This window comes from Schistocerca cancellata, chromosome 2, assembly GCF_023864275.1.
Source record: "Schistocerca cancellata isolate TAMUIC-IGC-003103 chromosome 2, iqSchCanc2.1, whole genome shotgun sequence".
NCBI lineage: Eukaryota > Metazoa > Arthropoda > Insecta > Orthoptera > Acrididae > Schistocerca > Schistocerca cancellata.
The window spans coordinates 1,086,029,752-1,086,051,772 of record NC_064627.1 but is presented as its reverse complement, the minus strand read 5'-3'; the positions used below and the strand labels follow the sequence as shown (position 1 = coordinate 1,086,051,772).

Below are 22,021 nucleotides of genomic sequence, written 5' to 3'. Positions count from 1 at the left end.
GGCAGTATCTAAACAAGTGAATGCCTCAGAAGCTGTTGGTATACTTTCATCTTCACTTTCTGGAGCACTGATTGATGAGATGCTGGCGGCGTCATCTTTATCAGTGACGACGTTTACAATCTCGCTGTCCTGCATGATTTGGTGTCCTGGATCTGCATCATCGATATTCATCCATTCACGAACGTCTTCTTCATCACATTCGTGGCAATCTATTTCTTTTAGCATACCGAGAATTTCGGACATATCATTCTCTTCGTCATTTTCAATCATACCTTGTGAATTTTCTTCTGTGTCCAAAATTTTATATTCTTATGATTTCTTAAGAGTCTTTCTTCTCCATCCTCTTCTCTTTCTAACAATAACTTACGCAACAATTCTTTCCTGTAATATCGTTTGAAAGTCTCAATAACGCCTTGATCCATGGGCTGTAATAAGGAGGTTACGTTAGGTGGAAGAAATATTACCTTTATGAACTCTGTCTTTTTCGTTTAAAATATCATGACGGATGAGTTGGTGCATTGTCAAGGAGAAGTAGTGTTTTCTCCCTCTTCCCATTCTTTAGCCGATGAGCTTTTACAGTGGTTTGGGAGTGAGGGGGATGATGGACGGTAGGGTGGGAGAGTAACAGGTGCGAGCAAGTACACAGTTCAGTTAAGCAGTCGTTCGGTTGACCGACGTTTGGATAATCGACGCTCTACTGTAGTTTGAAGGCTGCATGAGCAACGAGCTTGTTTGCTTTACTAAGAAGGGAGATTGCCACACCGAGCCGGCTTGTGCAAAAAACAGTTGACACTAAAGTCCACACCCGCAACACACAGTATCTGGTCTTTTGCTCTTTGTATGGTCACAATGTAAGCTCAATGCGAATTGTACACATTAAAGCAAAATGGTACTGTTAGGAACAAGCAGGATTCGGGATGTTGAAATTCATCTGCAGCACTTCCTGTCAATATTTCTGCTTCTATAGTATTCCACTGGAGAAAAGTAACTGTAAGCCTGTAAGTGAAGGTTTCTGAGGAGGGAGCTAATGCACGATGCTCTTGGAAACAGTTACATCGCGCTTGCTGTTGGAAGTAGTTTCCCAAGAGCCAAAGTCTGACAGTCTCAAGCCACAGCAAGTTTCGCATCATGAGCTTCATTGGATTCTTGAGATCATAGTTATAAATCTTTCAGCCATTCTAGTGTATTCAGAAAGATTCTACAGTTTACTGGGCGTTTTTATTTGTAAACAAAATGAAATCAAAATATAAGGGTTAGGCACCCAATTCAAAAAACAAACAATAAATTTGTTTTTCCTAGCAAAGGATATCAATAAAACCTACAAAACGAAGCAAAGAAATGGCATTAAGTTTTTAATACACAAAGCAAAATCAAATCCTTTTATCACAGTCCAGTAAATTCACTGTTAGTTTGTATTCATAAAGCTAATATTGCAGTGCTCAATTCTGTCATTGATGTGAACTTCCAAAAATATATAGTATACCATGATTATCGAATGTTGGAACTATTAAGCTCAGCAGATGATTTTAGACGAAACTTTAACTACAATACCAGTTTTGATGACACACAGCCAATACATTTCCCATTACCTGTGAAAACCCCACAAATTTCATCTAGTAGTTTTGGAGATTAGTATGTTCAAACAGAAAGACAGACATGATAGTTTTACAGTTTTATTGTTAGTATAGATAAGAAATGGAAATGAGTACAGCTGATTTGGTAAATGGTCTAGATCTGTGCAATGACAGACTCATATTGACAGTTTCTCTTGTATCATACATTAGCCCTCAAGAATTCCAGTAAATGAATGGTTCTACTACTATCTGTCATCTTTTTTATGTGTGTAATTTTCTTGGACCTTACACAAGTTGTCCTTCACTCTTCCATACTTTGCAATGTGGTATGTTTTATGAAGTCCTTAACTGCAATAAGAGTGGTAACTGCTTTACACCTATACTCTCTTCTATAAATTTTATTTTAAAAATCAAGAATCCAGAATACTACCACTGAAAGCTTTGATTCTATTATTTTAGAGCAAGGACTACTCACACACAAATTCCAAAATATGGTACAAAACAATAGTTACATTTATACTAGTGGCAGTGTTCCAAATCACCCTTTTTGGCACTTTGTATGGTCACTATGCAATAAAGACAAAGAATCCAAAGAATATGTTGTATTATCCACCCCCATCCCAGGTGAGAACAAAGGGGGATGAATTTCCAATCATTGTATATCATTTAGAAAAGAGAGAGACCTTTAACTTTTGTGATTTGTGTACATGAAAGTAGTACCCCTGCCTTTATGGTACCACTTCTCTAATACATCCACTCAAGTGAGTATCAATGATAGGCTTAAAACTTTAACTGACGCCACCACTTTGCTTTAGTGCTCTATACAGTTACCCTTTCACAATATGATATGAATGTCATGACTGAAAAAAATATATGCTTTGGACATTGTGTCATCCAATGAGATATTTCAAAACTGATGAAAGTTCATCTCCGCACATTTACGCTACTCTGCAAGTATCACACACCAGGTGCTGCTAATTTAGAGCATATGTGGTTAAGGAAAGATGAAAGAACATGCCAACTTGGTTGCAACTACACGAGGTAAGTTAACAGTTAAGAATCTTGTGACAAGACACACTGTTTCTCCACAGAAAGATGTAGTCTAATCCTTGGAGAGTTGGCAGGTTTTTTTTATGTTTTACACACTCCAATAATTAGTCATCACTCAAGTGCCATATACAAAGCTATTCATACTAAACAGTAGCTGTCAGTTACATCTCAATACAGTGAATTCAAGTATTTATACCTACCATCTCCCTGTACGGAGGTAATGTGTTTCCCATCAAGGAACAGGTCGATGTTTGAAAGGTATGGGGAGGGACCCCTGTCTATAACAACTTCGTTTAAAACTAAGAGATTGGTAGGTGGTTTAGACTGCTTGTTGGGATCCTCATTCTTTCTCATGATGATACACCGCAATCTGCTCCTCAACGTCAGGGCAGCATGACCTGTAAACAGTTCCCCATAATAAAAATAGTTCAATACTCTATGGTACATTTAAAGTGTTACTGTATTAATGAAAGATGTACATAACAAAACATAACATACCTTCCAACACATTAGTAACTTGTTCTTGGAAGTTGTCAAACTCAAAAGGTGTAAGGAAACCAAGAGATCCAAGATGAAATGCCATCACTGGTGGCACAGATTGCTGGAAAATAAGGTATATTCATTGGTAAGTTTATTCTTTGCATGTATATCATCATTATTATGTATTTTTTTTCATTCCAATGATAAAAGCAATACAGATACTTAATCAAATGAATACTACTGACAGAGCAACTGCTTTTGTTTTTACAATAAAGGATGTACAATGCTTCTCCATTTCACATCCGCTGCTTCACATCCACTGCAACTGACCATGAAGTCAACTGGTGCATCCAAAGCTGTAAACTCTCCACTCTGTCATAAGGTTAACAGCTTATCTTTTTTACCCTGTATTAATATTTCTCCCACACATTTTCACACATGAAGCTATGGATTCTCACCTTAAACTGAGAATATTTATGGGAGACACATCTACAAATGCAGGACACTAAGGGCACATTCACTGCAGATTGGTTCTTTAACACATGAAATATTCTGTGTTTGTCATGGAGGACATCGCTGATTTACTGTGGCATGTAAATTGTATATTTCTCAGTTTTTATGACGCACACTGCAAATATGTATGGTGTGAAAGTTTGACTATTTTTCTAATGTAACTCGGAAATCTGTAGAAATGAAGTTAAGGCTATGAGGATCAGCAAGACACATTTACACAAAACATGGTAGTGTGTTGCACTCCATGAGAGAGGAAAATTCCAACTCTCAAACATTGTTCCCACACTGTTGTGTGATTTTACCTAATCACATGATGGCATGCAACTGCAGGAATATCTGTTCATGGGTTAGGCTGGATATAAACGAATATGTACATGTAATGTTACTACAGGTTATGTGAAAATTTGTGCTTGTGTGCAGGTAGGTACTTGGAAATAACAATGATCATGAAAACTGCAGTCTGCATCTAACAACCTAAATGTAATTAAAAGAGTTATCTAAGATGGTCTCCAACTATTTAATTTAAAGTCTGAACAAATTGTGCACCGACAAACCATTGTGCATTGAGCACTGATGAATATTTGACTTTGTTCTTTAGTGTTGCCATTTATGCAATACTGATGTTTGTTTTATTATCATGCAGACAACACAGGATGGCACTAGACTGTACATGTCTTCCCAAATCATTCTCTCTCTGCTATATTCAAATAAATATTAAATACTAAGATTATATAGATGACTATGTGCAGTTGTTTTCCAGTACTGTAATGTAATGTGCAGAGCTGCCATAAACAGTATTGTGGCAACACAATTCATGCATAAAGTGCAAATCTCACTCATTTCCTAAACAAGTGAATTGTCAATGTCGAAATACTTTCAACTTTACTGATAGAAAATTAATAGTTCATTTTAGAGCTGGCTACCTGACAAATTAATTAATTAATTGGTACTCTTGATAAATATCAGTTCAGCTTCCATAACAGCTGCTTCAGTTCCGAGTTGAATAATTGTGTACACGCATTACATGATTCCTAATTTCGTTTACATTTTCCACATATGGTATGGTGTTTTTACCCATTTCATAGAGTCACCGTCTCAACATACAGTATATCTGAAATTACTTTGAGTTTGTTAACACCAGAAGTGCAGCACATTCTTCCACTGCAAGCACACACTACAATAGTTCCTAGTGTCTAATGCATCAGTAGACCATTAGTCAGTGATACCCGCATCTGATTCTGTCTGAAGTCTTCAAGAAGCACAGGTGCCCGACGTTGGGGCAGCATGGAAATATTTCAGGATAGATGGCGCCAGATAAACTGGAATGATTACCAACCATTTCTGCACCATTGAATCACACTTCCTCTTACGCAATGTTCCACTTATTAACTGAAATTCTCCTTTGGTCAATTCCTATTCCTTAAAGCCTTCTTTTGTTCTAACCAATGTTGGACCTTCCCTCTGTTCAGCAGCACTGTCATTTAATGCAGTGATGACTGATTCCATCCATACTGCTGTATTTTGCCAAATAATTCCTTGAGAGGCAGTCAGTGTCCTAAGTTTCCGTCCAATTTCGTTACCGTTGCGATGATGTACTCTTGAAGCAACGGTGCTCATCCCACCAGTCAACCCAAAGGGGCGTTCAGGCTAGTCAGCCAGCACAGAGAATACAATGAAGGCTTTCATAGATGTCATAGTTGTCAATGAGTCTTCTGGGATGTACAGCCATGAATGAAGAAACTTTTCAGTTCCTGGCTTTCATCCACAGCTACGCTGGACCTTTTCGGAGGTGGTCCTGCCAATGCTGAGCCAGGAGCACAACTTAAGATTGAAGTGAATGTAAAGATCGGTAAAACGTAACTGTGTATCTGTCGGCTACACCATTTACAGTAGTCAGTGTCGAAATTACAGTGTCATAGTTGAAAAATACCCTGCTCCATTCAAGCAGTCTAGGCTGTCATCTAAATGCCACTCGGGTAAACATTTTTTGTGCAATTTTGTCACCAGTACTCTACACAGAAATTCCATGTATCATACTCCTTCACAATCCCCTCAGGAGAGGATCAAGGAAATAGTGAAAGTGCAACAATGTCATCCCGTAGCACGATATCCACTTACTCCAAAATTATGCATTGATCAGCCACCAACATTATATAAGAGCAGTGGCTAGTTGGTGGATGGTCCTCAGTGTTGACAGAGTGTTTTATCATGGGCCACATGGTCTGTCTTCTTGACTTCAGATGTGAAAAGACAACTGGTGCAGAATGGCTAACACTCAGTAAAAGTGTTCCTCGGTTAGGCCAGATCCTATTGGCAGTTAAAAAATAGCTTCCTCCACAGTATTGTTTGAAGTGGTAACAGTGCACAATTCTTCATTGATGGCACTGTCCAGCCAATACTGGTTCGGTTTTTCCTACTCCCACAACTTTAGGAATGAGATGTGGCTGATCGTGACAAAGATCCAAATTCTCCTCTTTCAGCTGCAATGCTTACTATCATCGCTGGTATGTAGATTTCTCTTGTGGGGCTAACTAGCATTTTCTAACTGACAAAAGCTTCACAGTGGAACTGAGAATCTAGACTGAAGACAAACTCTTATGACTGATGACAGTGGGATAACAATAGCAAACAACCACCCAGAGCAATCCCCAGTATGCGCACTTCTTGGAATAGTTTCATCCATCTGGAGCTCCGATCTTCCACAGTACATAAATGCTTGAGATGCCTGCAAGAAAATCCATCCGAGAAATACATGACGGCTGTATCCTGTTAAATTGCCAATCCTAAGGGCTGCATTATGTCACTGGTAGTTATTCTTGAAATACATGTTCCTGTTGGCTAGACATATTTTCACATATTTCCTATTCGCAACACTCAGCACAATCACAATCTTAGCACATAACACAGTCTTCTTAGCTGACGACAATAAAGAAAAGACATAAAAAATAAATAAAAAAGATCGCCCTGAGTTGACTAGCACCCAATGTGATTTCCTGCAATCTTGGTACCTGTCATCCCTGGAGGATTTTCATCTCAGCAGCCTCACCTCCATGGTCAACTTGCTTAGTTTTCCTGAAATTATCAGCTAGCCGTGCAACTAGTGCTATTGTATGGCGACAGGGAACAGCTACAGCATTTTGGGAAGCGACTTCATGCAGGATACAGTGACAGGCTTTGTCCTAAAGATCAACTGTAACTGTCTAAAGTGGCCTGGTGTGAATAGGACTGTTGTAAAGGTTGACAACTTTTGGCGTAATACCTAATACCCATCAGACATTTGTCTTCTTCCTCTGCACTAGTGTAACTGCCCACGGCAGTCACAGTAGAAAAATACCAGTGTACTGTTCTCCGTGTTCCAAAGTCTGTTCTAATATAAGGCACTGTACTTGGAGTTTTTAGTACCTGTGCTTGTCTGATTCTGGGTTTTTGTTTGACAGCTGCAGCCTAAGTCTGAGACAGCTGAGTCCATTCTTCACGGCACACTTTACTGGCAGTGGAGATTGATGCTTAAATCCATACACCCCCTCTTCCACATTCTCTATTACCTCCTTATGTATGTCATGGTCGTTATCTCTCGTGTAGTCACTTCAACATTTTTGGCAGCCATAAACTGCTTTCTCTCTTCTCTTACCATCCAGCATCTCCCACCAAACAATGTTATGTCATAGCCACAGTCAAGTCCAAACCCAAATCCAAAAGCAGGACTATCAGTAAAGTACAATACTTAGCACTGAATGCTCGTTTAGCATGGACACCAATGTACACGCAGACCATAACAGTCTCCTGGAAGGATAGTGCTGTTTTTGATATAAACATCAAATATTCCGGAATATACTAGCATTATAAAAGGGTGATGTACTTGAGGGCAGTGTTACGGAAATGGGAGACGACGTAGATAATGATTAAATGGGACATATGCTACTGCGTGAAGAATTTGATAGAGCACTGAAAGACCTAAGTCAAAACAAGGTTCCAGGAGTAGGCAACATCCTACCCATTAGAACTACTGATAGCCTTGGGAGAGCCAGACATGACAAAACTTTTCAGTCTGGTGAGCAAGATGTATGAAACAAGCGATACACCCTCAGACTTCAAGAATAATGTAATAATTCCAACCCCAATGAAAACAGGTGCTCACAGGTGTGAACATTACTGAACTATCAGTTTAATAAGTCATGGCTGGAAAATATTAACACGAATTCTTTACAGACAAATGGAAAAACTGGTAGAAGCTGACCTTGGGGAAGATCAGTTTGGATTCCGTAGAAATGTTGGAACACATAAGGCAATACTGACACTTAGACTTAACTTAGAAGATAGATTAAGGAAACGCAAACCTTCATTTCTAGCATTTGTAGACTTAGCAAAAACTTTTGACAATGTTGATGAATTATCTCTTTCAAATTCTGAAGGTGGCAGAGATCAAATACAGGGAGCGAGAAGCTATTTATAATTTGTACAGATACCAGACAACAGTTATAAGAGTCAAGGGGCATGAAAGGGAAGCAGTGGTTGAGAAGGAAGTGAGACAGGGTTGTAGCCCATCCTCAGTGTTATTCAATCTGTATATTGAGCAAGCACTAAAGGAAACAAAAGAAAAATTTGAAGCAGGAAATAATAAGGAGAATGGAAAGTAGTCCAATTAAATCAGATGATGCTGAGAGAATTAGATTAGCAAATGAGATACTTAAAATAGTAGATGACTTTTGCTATTTGGGGAGCAAAATAGTGATGATGGTCAAAGTAGAGAGGGTATAAAATGTAGACTAGATATTGCAAGAGAAGCGTTTCTGAAGAAGAGAAATTTGTTAACATCGAGTTAGATTTAAGTGTCGAGTAGTATTTGTATGGAAGTGAAACATGGACGATGAACAGTTTAGACAAAAAAAGAATAGGAACTTTCAAAACGTGGTGCTACAGACGAATGCTGAAGATTAGATGGATAGATCATGTAACTAATAAGGAGGCACTGAATGGAATTGGGGAGAAGAGAAATTTGTGGCACAACTTGACTAGAAGAAGGGATTGGTTGGTAGGACACGTTCTGAGGCATCAAGTGATAACCAATTTAGTACTGGCAGGAAGTGTGTAGGGTAAAAATCAGAGGGAGACCAAGGGGTGAATACACTATGCAGATTCCAAAGGATGTAGGCTGCAGTAGTTACTTGGGGATGAGGAAACTTGCACAGGAGAGCATGGAGAGCTGCATCAAACCAATCTCTGTACTGAAGACTATAACAAGGACAAGAACATCAACAGCAACAGCAACAAGCATTACAAACAAAATTTCGAGAACCTCTAGAAATGGTAAATCCTAAACAATTATTTGGTGGTTGTGAGATTTGAATTAGTGACCCGCAGCATGCCAGCCAGCAATGCTAACACCAACTCCACAGTGCATGCAATACAGCTTGTAGCAATATTGTTTCAAGCAAACATTAACCTTCTTGCAAAGTAGCTCCTTACTTCTGACACTCTTGAATCTATTGGTCATTATTGTCTGCTGTACGGTAATACTTTTTGAAGGCTCGTGTAGTCTTTATTCATTAACCATGAAATACTAGTTCTAGACAAATTCAGAGTTTGCACGTTAATGACCTTGATAAGTTGTAGGACAAATCAAATATTGTATTTTAAAATCAGTTTTATTCCGTTTTAGCCTTTAAAGCAGTGCTGGTTCCCTTTTTAATCAAAGGAATACAGTTATGGAATGTATTATTTTTACTATCTCTCGAGTTCTCTCAGCGTGATTATTTTTAATCTGTATGCCATTTAAATGGCTCTTAGCAAGAGACTTGTCTATATCATTTTCTGCAATAATGGGAGGATAAACATTTTATTACTATTCTTCCCATCTCTGTTTTGAATGAAATCTTAAGTTCAATGCATTTCCTGATTCATGGGATGCATCTTTAGCTGTAAGAAAACCTGACAAATTTTCACATTTAGATCTATCACTTTACTTCTGTAAGCCGAGTGGTCAGTGCATCTGACTGCCACGCTGATGACCCGGATTCCATTCACTGAGTGCCAAGGATTTCCTTGGTGAGAGGACTGGAATGGTGTACACTGCCTCAAGATGCTGGTTCAGAAGCTATTTGAATGAGAAGTAGCAGCTTCAAGGTCTGGAAAGCCAACAACCTACGACAGAGAATGTTACGACATCTGGTCGGCATTGTGCAGTCCTCTGCACCTGATAGAGTTTTCGTTTTTTCAGTATACAGATGTGATTGTTAATATAGGAGCATTAATCATTTTTTCACTGTTTCGGCAACTGCATGCATAAATTAATGTTCTCAGGAGTACAAACATGGACAGTCATCCATTTATTTACTGTAGTAGGCATACTTATGGAGTAAGCACTCAGGACACATTAAAATATTTTTAACTACACAATTCTTTAATTTTTGTTTTCTGCCTGTTTTAGTGCACTGTGCCTCTATGTTTTTAACATATGAAACATCTCTTACTAGTATGATAACTGTAAGAAAGTCTTTCTGATACTTATCTAGTATTAAAAGTAACTTTTCCTCCTTTGATATATTTACATCTGTAGCAACAACAATTTTTCTCCCACTGCTGATACTATGTTCTGTTAGTACATATCAGTAAATGTACAATTTTTTAAAGATTTGAACTGCCATCTATACAACAGCTTCAAACATCATCACTTTACAGACGAGTTAATGCATTAAATACTCAATGTTAAGCACTTACATGAGAAAAAGTTTAGAAAATATTTGAAATTATGTCTAAAATGTGTTGTGTTGCCAAGTGTCCTGATTCTCAAGTACTGATGAATATACAGGATGTTTCAGAAGGACTTTACAACTTTGAAAATTCATATAAATTAATTCATAGTACCTAAATTCATGTAAATTAGTTCACAGTACCTACAGAGTTGATTTTAGAGCCAATTTGTATAGAAATACATAGTTTTTTCTTGCGTAGTTTGCTAGAGCTGAATCGCACTGTATGGAGTGGTAGTGGCAGTTGCATTAAAAGTGACTGCCATCATTGGACACAAGTGGGCTAGCTGTGTGTTTTGGTTTGAAGCATCTAAGTCAGTGACAACAGTTCAGTGCAATTTCCATACCAAGTACGCCGAAGATCCTCATTGCATGCCTGTTTCGTAGAAACAGGGTGCTCAGTAAGACATGAGAAATCATCAGGTCATCCAATCACATCTAACGATATCGTTGAGTGAGTGATGCAACGTTTTGTCAACAGACCTACAAAATCGACCCGACGTGCATCTCGCGAACTGAAAATCCCACATGCGTGTGTTGAGAAACCATTTGCATTTCAAATGGTACAGATTGACGATTGTACATGCAATGAAAGGCACTGATAAAATTGCTCACCAGAACTTCTGTGCGGAAATGGTAAATCGATTACAGGAGGATGAACTTATCTTGGACAAAATTATCTTTTCTGACAAGTAGACTTTTCACCTGAGTGGCAAGGTTAGCATACATAACTGTAGGGTTTGGGGCAGAGAAAATCCACATCAAACATTGAAACATGTTTGTGATAGCCCTAAACTGAACTTTTTTTTGTACACTGAGCAAAAACAACGTGAACGGTCCGTTTTTTTCCCATGAGACAACCATCGCTGGGATGGTGTACCTGGATATGTTACAAAATATTTTGCTAACATAAATCGATGATGATGACCAAGAACAAAATGTTTACTATCTGGCTGATGTCCGGGATTTCCTCACTGACCGCTTTCCAGGTCAATGGACTGGCCATGATGTGCCAATTGTGTGCCCCCACATTCCTCAGACCTGCCACCACAATTTACGCCACCACCGGGCAAGTTACACCAGCAATGCTACAACAAGTTTGAGAAGAAACTGACATCTCATGGGATGTGTGCAGGATAACCAACAGAAGCCACATGCAACATCTTTAATTTAAGATAAAAGAATTGTGTTTCTCTACAAAATAACACTAAACCCAGCTCTGTATCTTCTTTCAATAAATTCATATGAATCTCAAAATTTGTAAAGTCCTTTTGAAACACACTGTAGTCTCAGTACTTTGTGTGCCTGAAGAGGGGCATGCGGTTTCTAAATGTAATACTTGTCTTACTGCATTAAACATTCACCATGAGACTGTGTAACTCTTAATGCCTACATGGCTACATTATCAAAGAATTTTGAGTTTTTAAATTCAGTAAATATAAGAAATACCGAAAATCAAATTTTTCTTGCTCCATAAGCAGCTAGATAGGCAACCTGCTAGTGGGACGGGTGACTGTGCCCTGGGTTAGCCTTTAGTAATACAGCTGTAACTGAACACGTGACATCATCTTCATATGCATTTCGTTAGTACCTTAGTCACTGATGATCTCAATCCATCACTTCGCATATCAATTGTAATACCAGGCAGATACACCCAGTATCTTGACTGTACTTCTGCATTGCTCTAGATTATCCTCCTCCCCCTCCTCCATTTCAGTCATAGAACTGTGAAAAAACTACCTTGTAACCTGGTCTGATCCAAAATCACTCTACACTCAAACTATATGTGCTTGTCTCGTCCCTTTCTGTTTTCTTCTTTCCATATTGTCTGCTAATGTCACCCTAATATTTCTCACTCCTTGTCTGACCAATTAACTACTATACACTGCTGCTATACACTCCTATCAGCTGTCATTACTCACACTGAACAAGAAAACAGTGAGGAAATTGGTTAACACAATATTAATTCAACTGATATTTCTTAAATTTCATATATTCCTTTCTCAGACATTATGTCTGGTTAAAAATGGAAAGTAATGCGGACCTTGATTAGTTGTGACTTCCTTTTAACTGTGTGGTATATGTTACATTGCATTTAGGAACTTTCGGGTAATTGAACATGTATCAATAATTACGGATTTCTGTAGTTGTATATATACGTTTGGATGTAGCTGTATTGCGTTGATGTACTGGTGGATATTATGTGGTATGATATGACTCCTGTAGTTGATAGTATAATTGGTACAATGTCAACTTTATCCTGATGCCACATGTCCTCGACTTCCTCAGCCAGTTGGATGTATTTTTCAATTTTTTCTCCTGTTTTCTTCTGTATATTTGTTGTATTGGGTATGGATATTTCGATTAGTTGTGTTAATTTCTTCTTTTTATTGGTGAGTATGATGTCAGGTTTGTTATGTGGTGGTGTTTTATCTGTTATAATGGTTCTGTTCCAGTATAATTTGTATTCATCATTCTCCGGTACATTTTGTGGTGCATACTTGTATGTGGGAACGTGTTGTTTTATTAGTTTATGTTTTATGGCAAGTTGTTGATGTATTATTTTTGCTACATTTTCGTGTCTTCTGGGGTATTCTGTATTTGCTAGTATTGTACATCCGCTTGTGATGTGACCTACTGTTTCTATTTGTTGTTTGCAAAGTATGCATTTATCTGTTGTGGTATTGGGATCTTTAATAATATGCTTGCTGTAATATCTGGTGTTTATTGTTTGATCCTGTATTGCAATCATGAATCCTTCCGTCTCACTGTATATATTGCCTTTTCTTAGCCATGTGTTGGATGCGTCTTGATCGATGTGTGGCTGTGTTAGATGATACGGGTGCTTGCCATGTTGTGTTTTCTTTTTCCAATTTACTTTCTTTGTATCTGTTGAAGTTATGTGATCTACAGGGTTGTAGAAGTGGTTATGAAATTGCAATGGTGTATCAGATGTATTTATATGAGTGACTGCTTTGTGTATTTTGCTAGTTTCTGCTCGTTCTAGGAAGAATTTTCTTAAATTGTCTACCCGTCCATAATGTAGGTTTTTTATATCGATAAATCCCCTTCCTCCTTCCTTTCTGCTTAATGTGAATCTTTCTTTTGCTGAATGTATGTGATGTATTCTATATTTGTGGCATTGTGATCGTGTAAGTGTATTGAGTGCTTCTAGTTCTGTGTCACTCCATTTCACTACTCCAAATGAGTAGGTCAATACTGGTATAGCATAAGTATTTATAGCTTTTGTCTTGTTTCTTGCTGTCAATTCTGTTTTCAGTATTTTTGTTAGTCTTTGTCTATATTTTTCTTTTAGTTCTTCTTTAATATTTGTATTATCTATTCCTATTTTTTGTCTGTATCCCAGATATTTATAGGCATCTGTTATTTCCATTGCTTCTATGCAGTTGCTGTTGTTATCCAATATGTAATCTTCTTGTTTAGTGTGTTTTCCCTTGACTATGCTATTTTTCTTACATTTGACTGTTCCAAAAGCCATATTTATATCATTGCTGAATACTTCTGTTATCTTTAGTGATTGGTTGAGTTGATTTGTTGCTGCCAGTAGTTTTAGATCATCCATGTATAACAAGTGTGTGATTTTGTGTTGGTATGTTCCAGTAATATTGTATCCATAATTTGTATTATTTAGCATGTTGGATAGTGGGTTCAGAGCAAGGCTAAACCGGAAAAGACTTAATGAGTCTCCTTGGTATATTCCACGCTTAATCTGTATTGGCTGTGATGTGATGTTATTTGAATTTGTTTGGATATTAAGTGTGGTTTTCCAATTTACCATTACTATGTTTAAGAACTGTATCAATTTAGGGTCTACTTTGTATATTTCCAATATTTGTAGTAACCATGAGTGGGCTACACTATCAAAAGCTTTTCGGTAATCAATGTATGTGTTGTGTAGTGTCCTTTGTTTAGTTTTAGCTTGATATGTCACCTCTGGATCTATTATCAGTTGCTCTTTACATCCTTGTGCTCCTTTGCAACAGCCTTTTTGTTCTTCATTAATAATTTTGTTCTGTGTTGTATGTGTCATTAATTTCTGTGTAATGACTGAAGTTAATATTTTGTATATTGTTGGTAGGCATGTTATGGGGTGATATTTACCTGGGTTTGCTGTGTCTGCTTGATCTTTAGGTTTCAGATAAGTTATTCCATGTGTAAGTGTATCAGGGAATGTGTATGGGTCTGCAATGTAACTGTTAAATAATTTAGTTAGATGTGAATGTGTTGAAGTGAACTTCTTTAGCCAGAAATTCACTATTTTATCTTTTCCAGGGGCTTTCCAATTGTGCGTAGAATTAATTGCTCGGGTGACTTCATGTTGCAAAATTATCACTCCGGGCATTTGTGGTATCATCTTGTATGTGTCTGTTTCTGCTTGTATCCACCGTGCATGCCTGTTATGTTGTCCCGGGTTTGACCATATGTTGCTCCAGAAGTGTTCCACGTCTGTTATGTTTGGTGGGTTGTCTATTTTAATGGGTGTGCTATCTATTGTCTGATAAAATTTCTTTTGGTTTGTGTTGAATGTTTGGTTTTGTTTCCTTCTATTTTCACTTTTTTTGTATCTTCTAAGTCATTTGGCCAATGCTTGTAATTTCTGCTTCTTTTCATCTAATTGCTCTATCGCTTCTTCTGAGATTTTACCTAACCTTTTTTGTTTTTTGTCTGATATTTCATTTCTTATAAATTGTGTTAGCTGTCCGATGTCTTTTCTCATTTTTTCTATTCTGATCTGTAGCCTGTGTTGCCATGCTGGTTTTGTGGGTTTCTTCTTGTGTTGGTTTGTTCTGATCTCTGCCTAGTGTGCATATTAAGTGTAGTGAGTACTCCTATATAAAACAGTAGTTTTAACTCTTCCATAGTTGTATTTTCATTTATTTTGTTGGGTATGATTGTGTTGATAGTTGTTATTGTTGTTTCGACTTTTGGGTTATTTGGTGGTCTATGCAAGAATGGTCTAATGTCTGTATTTGTGTCTTTGTATTCTATATATGTCAGCTGAAATTTTTCTTCTATATCTAACATGTGTGTCACTTCGTGTTCTATTTGTGCTTGTTCTGGTGGCTGTCTTAAGATTTCATTTTCCTCTGATTGTTTAATTGATGCAGGTTGTACTTTGTTTGTTTGCTCTGGGATGTTTGAGTCCATTACTGTATTGTCTTCTTCTGATTGCACATTTTTTTTTGTTCCAGTATTTGTTGTACTTGTTGTTTGATGTTTTCTAATTCTGACTGGGGTATCCTGTTATTTTTTATTATTACACGGATCTGATCAGCTAGTCGTCATTCTGTTAAAAATTTTAATTCTGGGTATCTGGTAATAAATTTAGTGTATACTTGTGATCTGTATCCAGTTGTGTTGGTTCCTAAGTTTGTTGCTTGATAATAACAGAACATGAGGTGTCTTAACTTCATCTGACCATCTCATCTTCTGTCTTTGTTTTCCTTCTAGGGTGGTTGCAGGAAGCATATCCTGCAAAACACCACTACTTGGATTTAAATCGTTTTCCGTGTGGCTAGCAGTGTCGTTAACATTGTGGATGGGCATAGGGTTCAAGCGTCGTCCCCGACCATGACAGCGCTTGTCCGAGGCTTCATTAGTTTATTATTCATCATCATCATCATCATCTTTGACAGTTTCCAGCCACTGGCTGGGTCTGTCGGGAACACATGCCTCTCCATCGTGTTCTGTCTTTCCACCATTCCCCCTCTTCCACCTTCGTCCAGTTCTCTCCTCTTCTCATCACACATTCCTTCACTCCCTTCACCCATCTATCCCTTGGTCTTTCTCTGGGCCTCTTCCCCTCCAGTTGCAGATCAAACATCCTCTTTGGAATTCTTCCCTCATCCATTCTCTTCATGTGTCCATACCACTGCAGTCTTGATTTTTCTATCCTGTCCTGTACTGGTTCCTCCTTTAGTCTTTCCCTTATTATTATTATCTTTTTGACTTTTTTTTCTCAGACTTAAGTCTGGTTAAAAATGGAACGTGACGCGGACCTCGGTCAAGCGTGACTTCCCTGTAACTGTATGGTATATGTTATATTGCATTTAGGAACTTTCGGGTAATTGAACATGTATCAATAATTACAGATTTTTGTAGTTGTATATATATGTTTGGATGTAGCTGTATTGCATTGATGTACTGGTGAATATTGTGAGGTATGACTCCTGTAGTTGATAGTATAATTGGGATAATGTCGACTTTATCCTGATGCCACATGTCCTTGACTTCCTCAGCCAGTTTGATGTATTTTTCAATTTTTTCTCCTGTTTTCTTCTGTATATTTGTTGTGTTGGGTATGGATATTTCAATTAGTTGTGTTAATTTCTTCTTTTTATTGGTGAGTATGATGTCAGGTTTGTTATGTGTTGTTGTTTTATCTGTTATAATCGTTCTGTTCCAGTATAATTTGTATTCATCATTCTCCAGTACATTTTGTGGTGCATACTTGTATGTGGGAACGTGTTGTTTTATTAGTTTATGTTTTATGGCAAGTTGTTGATGTATTATTTTTGCTACATTGTCATGTCTTCTGGGGTATTCTGTATTTGCTAGTATTGTACATCCGCTTGTGATGTGATCTACTGTTTACATTTGTTGTTTGCGAAGTCTGCATTTATCTGTTGTGGTATTGGGATCTTTAATAATATGCTTGCTGTAATATCTGGTGTTAATTGTTTGATCCTGTGTTGCAATCATGAATCCTTCCGTCTCACTGTATATATTGCCTTTTCTTAGCCATGCGTTGGATGCGTCTTGATCTATGTGTGGCTGTGTTAGATGATACGGGTGCTTGCCGTGTAGTGTTTTCTTTTTCCAATTTACTTTCTTTGTATCTGTTGATGTTATGTGATCTAAAGGGTTGTTATTATTATTATTATTATTATTATTATTATTATTATTATTATTATTATTACTAATACAACAAACCAGAATAACTCGAAAAATAAGCTTCACACGAAAAAATGTGTAGAATCCAAAGCTGATTATTTTCAAGGGGGCATCTGCTGGTGCTAAAATTAGCCTGTCACCACAGCCCCCTGGGATGGGGCGGGAAGCAACTTTAAAATTTCAAATGGGAACTTCCATTTTTTATTGCAGAATCAGATTCTCCATGTTCTCATTTTTGCGTGGAAAATAGTTACGGATAAATAGAAAATACTTATTTACTTCTTAAATTTTGATTCGCTAAAACTAAAACTCTCCCTCTCTCCCAATAGGGTGGAGTTTGAGAGAGAGGAATTTGTTTTACAAATGTTGACCCAAATATTAATTTTTTCCGCAGATTCAGATAAGTTTTGTTTGTTTTGTGGTCGTGAGGCCACACAACCTTTAATTATCAAACAAATCATCTGACTAGCTAACTAACCAACCAAACATCCTACTTAATAACGAGTGAACTCATTAACTAAAAAACTGACTTAATTTTGTATTAGATTCGGATTAATCACTCTTGTTTGTTGAGAAGTCTCACAACTGGAGTGCTTGATTATAAACTTTAGTCTTTTAGTTTCGGGTGGAAAAACACAGAAAACTACATTCATAAATTTATTGACTTGAATCACATTTTATTTCGGAATATCGTGGCTGTTATGTCGTTTACATTTTTTAGAATTATAATAATCGATATCCCACTCAGCACTGACCGATAATCGATGCTCTTACCCAGCCCTTTCTGATGAGCGGCGTAATGTTTCGGAGTGCCGCCAATAGGTAGTGCAGGGACGAGAAATTCGCCCTTTCTCATAGTAAGACTGGTCTTTAGAAATTGTAAGTATTAATGTAATAAAAACACTGTATTTTTACCCGTCTGAGTATTCAGATAGCAATACATCGTTTATAAATATTGTCTTTTCGGCGACTTATGTTAAACTTCCTGGCAGATTAAAACTGTGTGCCAGACAGAGACTCCTACTCGGGACCTTTGCCTTTCGTGGGCAAGTGCTCTACTAACTGAGCTACCAACGCACGACTCACGCCCCATCCGCACAGCTTTAATTCTGCAAGTACCTCGTCTCCTACCTATGTTTGATTACTTTGTGTGACTGCGTTCGCAGCTTTTGCTCGCTACCAGTCGCGTTTGACGCATAGTTAGTATTGCTAGGCGGAATTACGCCGAGCGGGCTGTTTCTCGCTCACAGAAATTCTAACCCTGCCTTTCTCGACGCCCCATCTTTCCTCTCTTGAGATTAATAGGTGGCATATGTCTTTACGAATTACCTTTCTGTGGAAGAAACAGTTGAGATGGTGTACACTTATGGAGACAGTGGGAGAAATTTTGACGATGCAGTCGAGCTTTATGCGCAGCGTTTTCCTGGCCAAGTATGATCACGGTTCTCTTTTGTTTGAGTTGTTAAACAATTTACTGCAGAAGGTAGTGTGAACCAGAAAAAAAGAACCCGTGCAGCTACTGTTTGTGGAGAAAACAATCAAGTGGCAGTCCTAGAGGCTGTGGCTCATAATCCACATGTGAGCACATCATAAATATCAAGGCAATCAGGAACTACATGGCGATGACGTCCAAAACCGTCTAAAGTTTTGTCACTGGGCAGTTCGGTGGATGCAAACAAACCAAAACTTTTTTGCCAGAGTACTTTTCCCCGATGAGGCAACAGTCACAAATCACGGCGAAGTTTATTACTAGAATGAACAGAACCCACACTGGATTCGAGAAGTCAACGATCAGCGACCTTGGTCAGTTAATGTTTGATGTAGTATAATTGCCGATGAACTGATCGGTCCATATTTTATCAACGGTAATTTGAATGGCAACAAATATCGAAACCTACTTGAAAATTAACTGGCAGATGCACTTGAAGACCCGAGCATCGAACTTCGACAAAACATGTGGTTTCAACATGATGGTTGTCCAGCGCATTATTCATTAGTGGCGCGCGATGTACTAGATCGACTTTACCGTGGTCGCTGGATCGACAGGGCAGGTCGTGTGAATTGGCCAGCCAGATTGCCTGACCTTACCTCGCCAGATTTTTTTTTTTTTTTTCTTATGGGGTTATCTAAAAGATATCGTTTATCAGGAAATGCCTACCACTCGCGAAAACATGATGCAAAGAATAAGAGATGCTTGCACTGCAATTACACCAGACATCAAGACGAGTGCAGGGATTTCAGCACTAGTCAAATGCATCGAAGTTGGAGGTCATCACTTTGAACATTTGATTTCACGGACAACAGGCCGAATGTGAGAGACGAGGGGTCTCACTGGAAACAACCAGCCCAAAATTCATTTAATTTCAAGCATTTGCAAATAATCAACAATAAAACGAAACCAATCGTTCCTTTTCTGGACCACCAAATCTTAAACAGGAATACGTCCATCTTTAGTTAGCTAGTGGGTTAGTCTTTTCCTCAGTCTTTTACTTTGTTTACTCTGTGAGTTAATGAGTTCACTCATTAGTAAATAAGTGTTTGGTTAGTTAGCTGATCAGATGATTTGTTTGATAATTAAAAGTTGTGTGGCCTCACGACCACGAAACAAACAAAACTTACCGAATCTACGGAAAAAATTAATATTTGGGTCTCTCTCAAACCCCACCCTATGGGGAGAGAGGGAGAGTTTTAGTTTTAGCGAATCAAAATGTACGACGTAAATAAGTATTTTTTATCTATCCGTAACCATTTTCCACACAAAAATGAAACATGAATTTTCTTACATTACAGCGCCATCTACCAAGAATCAAAACAAATGTTTAAGACAAAGTTTTTTTATGTAGAATCTGATTCTGCAATAAAAAATGTGGGTTCCCATTTGAAATTATAACGCTGCCTCCTGCCCCCCCCCCCCCCCTACCCCCACGGGGCTGGGGTGGCGGGCTCATTTTAGCACCAGCAGATATCCCCCTCGAAAATAATCAACTTTGGATTCTACGCATTTTTTTCGTGTGAAGCTTACTTTTCAAGTTATTCTGGTTTGTCAACTTAAAATTTACACCCTGTATAGTGAGGTGTCAAAAGTCATGGGATACCTTCTAATTTTGTCTTGGACCTCCCTCTGCCCGGCATAGTGCAGCAACATGACATGGCATGCACTCTAGAAGTTGTTGGAAGTCCTCTGCAAGTTTATTGAACTGTGATGCCTCTACAGCAGTCCATAATTGCTAAAGTGTTGGCGGTGCCAGATTTTATGCATGACCTGATATTTCGATTATGGCCCATAAATGTTCAATGGGATTCATGTTGGGTGATCTGGGTAGCCAAACCATTTGCTCCAATTGTCAGGAATGTTCTTCAAACCAATTGCGAACAATCGTAGCATGGTGACATGCTGCACTGTCATCCACAAAAATTCCACTGTTGTTTGCCAACATGAAGTCCATGAATGGCTGCAAATGGTCTCCAAGAGGTTCAGTTCGACCAGAGGAACCAGTCCATTCCACGTAAAAACAGCCCACTCCAGTACGGAGTCACGACCAGCTTGTACAATGCCTTGTTGACAATTTGAATCCTTGTCTTCGTGGGGTCTGCGCCACACTAGCCCTACCATCAGCTCTTTGTTGTTGATGGTGTTGTTGTCGTCTTCAGTCCTGAGACTGGTTTTATGCAGCTTTTATCCTGTGCAAGCTTCTTCATCTCCAAGTACCTACTGCAACCTACATCCTTTTGAATCTGCTTAATGTATTCATCTCTCGGTCTCCCTCTACGATTTTTACCCTCCACGCTGCCCTCCAGTACTAAATTGGTGATCCCTTGATGCCTCAAAACATGTCCTACCAACTGATCCCTTCTTCTAGTCAAGTTGTGCCACAAACTTCTCTTCTCCCCAATCCTATTCAATACCTCCTCATTAGTTATGTGATCTACCCATCTTATCTTCAGCATTCTTCTGTAGCACCACATTTCGAAAGTTTCTATTCTTTTCTTGTCCAAACTATTTACCGTCCATGTTTCACTTCCATGCATGGCTACACTCCATACAAATACTTTCAGAAATGACTTCCCGACACTTAAATCTATACTCGATGTTAACAAATTTCTCTTCTTCAGAAACGCTTTCCTTGCCATTGCCAGTCTACATTTTATATCCTCTCTACTTCGACCATCATCAGTTATTTTGCTCCTCAAATAGCAAAACTCCTTTACTACTTTAAGTGTCTCATTTCCTAATCTAATTCCCTCAGCATCACCCGATTTAATTCGACTACATTCCATTATCCTCGTTTTGCTTTTGTTGATGTTCATCTTATATCCTCCTTTCAAGACACTGTCCATTCCGTTCAACTGCTCTTCCAAGTCATTTGCTGTCTCTGACAGAATTACAATGTCATCAGCGAACCTCAAAGTCTCTTACCAACTGAAATCGGGACTCGACTGACCAGGCCATGGTTTTCGAGTCGTCTAGGGTCCAAAAGATATGGCCACGAGCCCAAGAGAGGCGCTGCAGGCGATGATGTACCATTAGCAATGGCGCTCGTGTCGTTCGTCTACTGTCATACCCGTTTGTGCCAAATTTCGCCGCACTGTCCTAATGGATACGTTCTTCGTACGTCCCACATTGATTTCTGCGATTATTTCACACAGTATTGCTAGTCTATTAGCCCAATGCAAACACCCTGCTCTCGGTCTAAGTGAATGTTGTCGGCCACTGCGTTGTCCATGGTGAGAGGTAATGTC

The 22,021-nt window shown here is 38.4% G+C and overlaps 1 protein-coding gene across 6 annotated transcripts in view; it reads right to left on the bottom strand.

Moving 5' to 3' along the window:
- LOC126163093 (NAD kinase-like) overlaps nt 1-22,021 on the bottom strand; it is a 551,175-nt gene that overhangs the window by 21,306 nt on the left and 507,848 nt on the right. For all 6 annotated transcript variants that reach the window (XM_049920006.1, XM_049920009.1, XM_049920011.1 and 3 more), the window contains exons 5-6: nt 3,123-3,225; nt 2,825-3,022 (exon numbers count right to left, since the gene is read on the bottom strand). In XM_049920006.1, the coding sequence (XP_049775963.1) occupies nt 2,825-3,022; nt 3,123-3,225 (301 nt within the window). The remainder of the gene's footprint in view (nt 1-2,824; nt 3,023-3,122; nt 3,226-22,021) is intronic.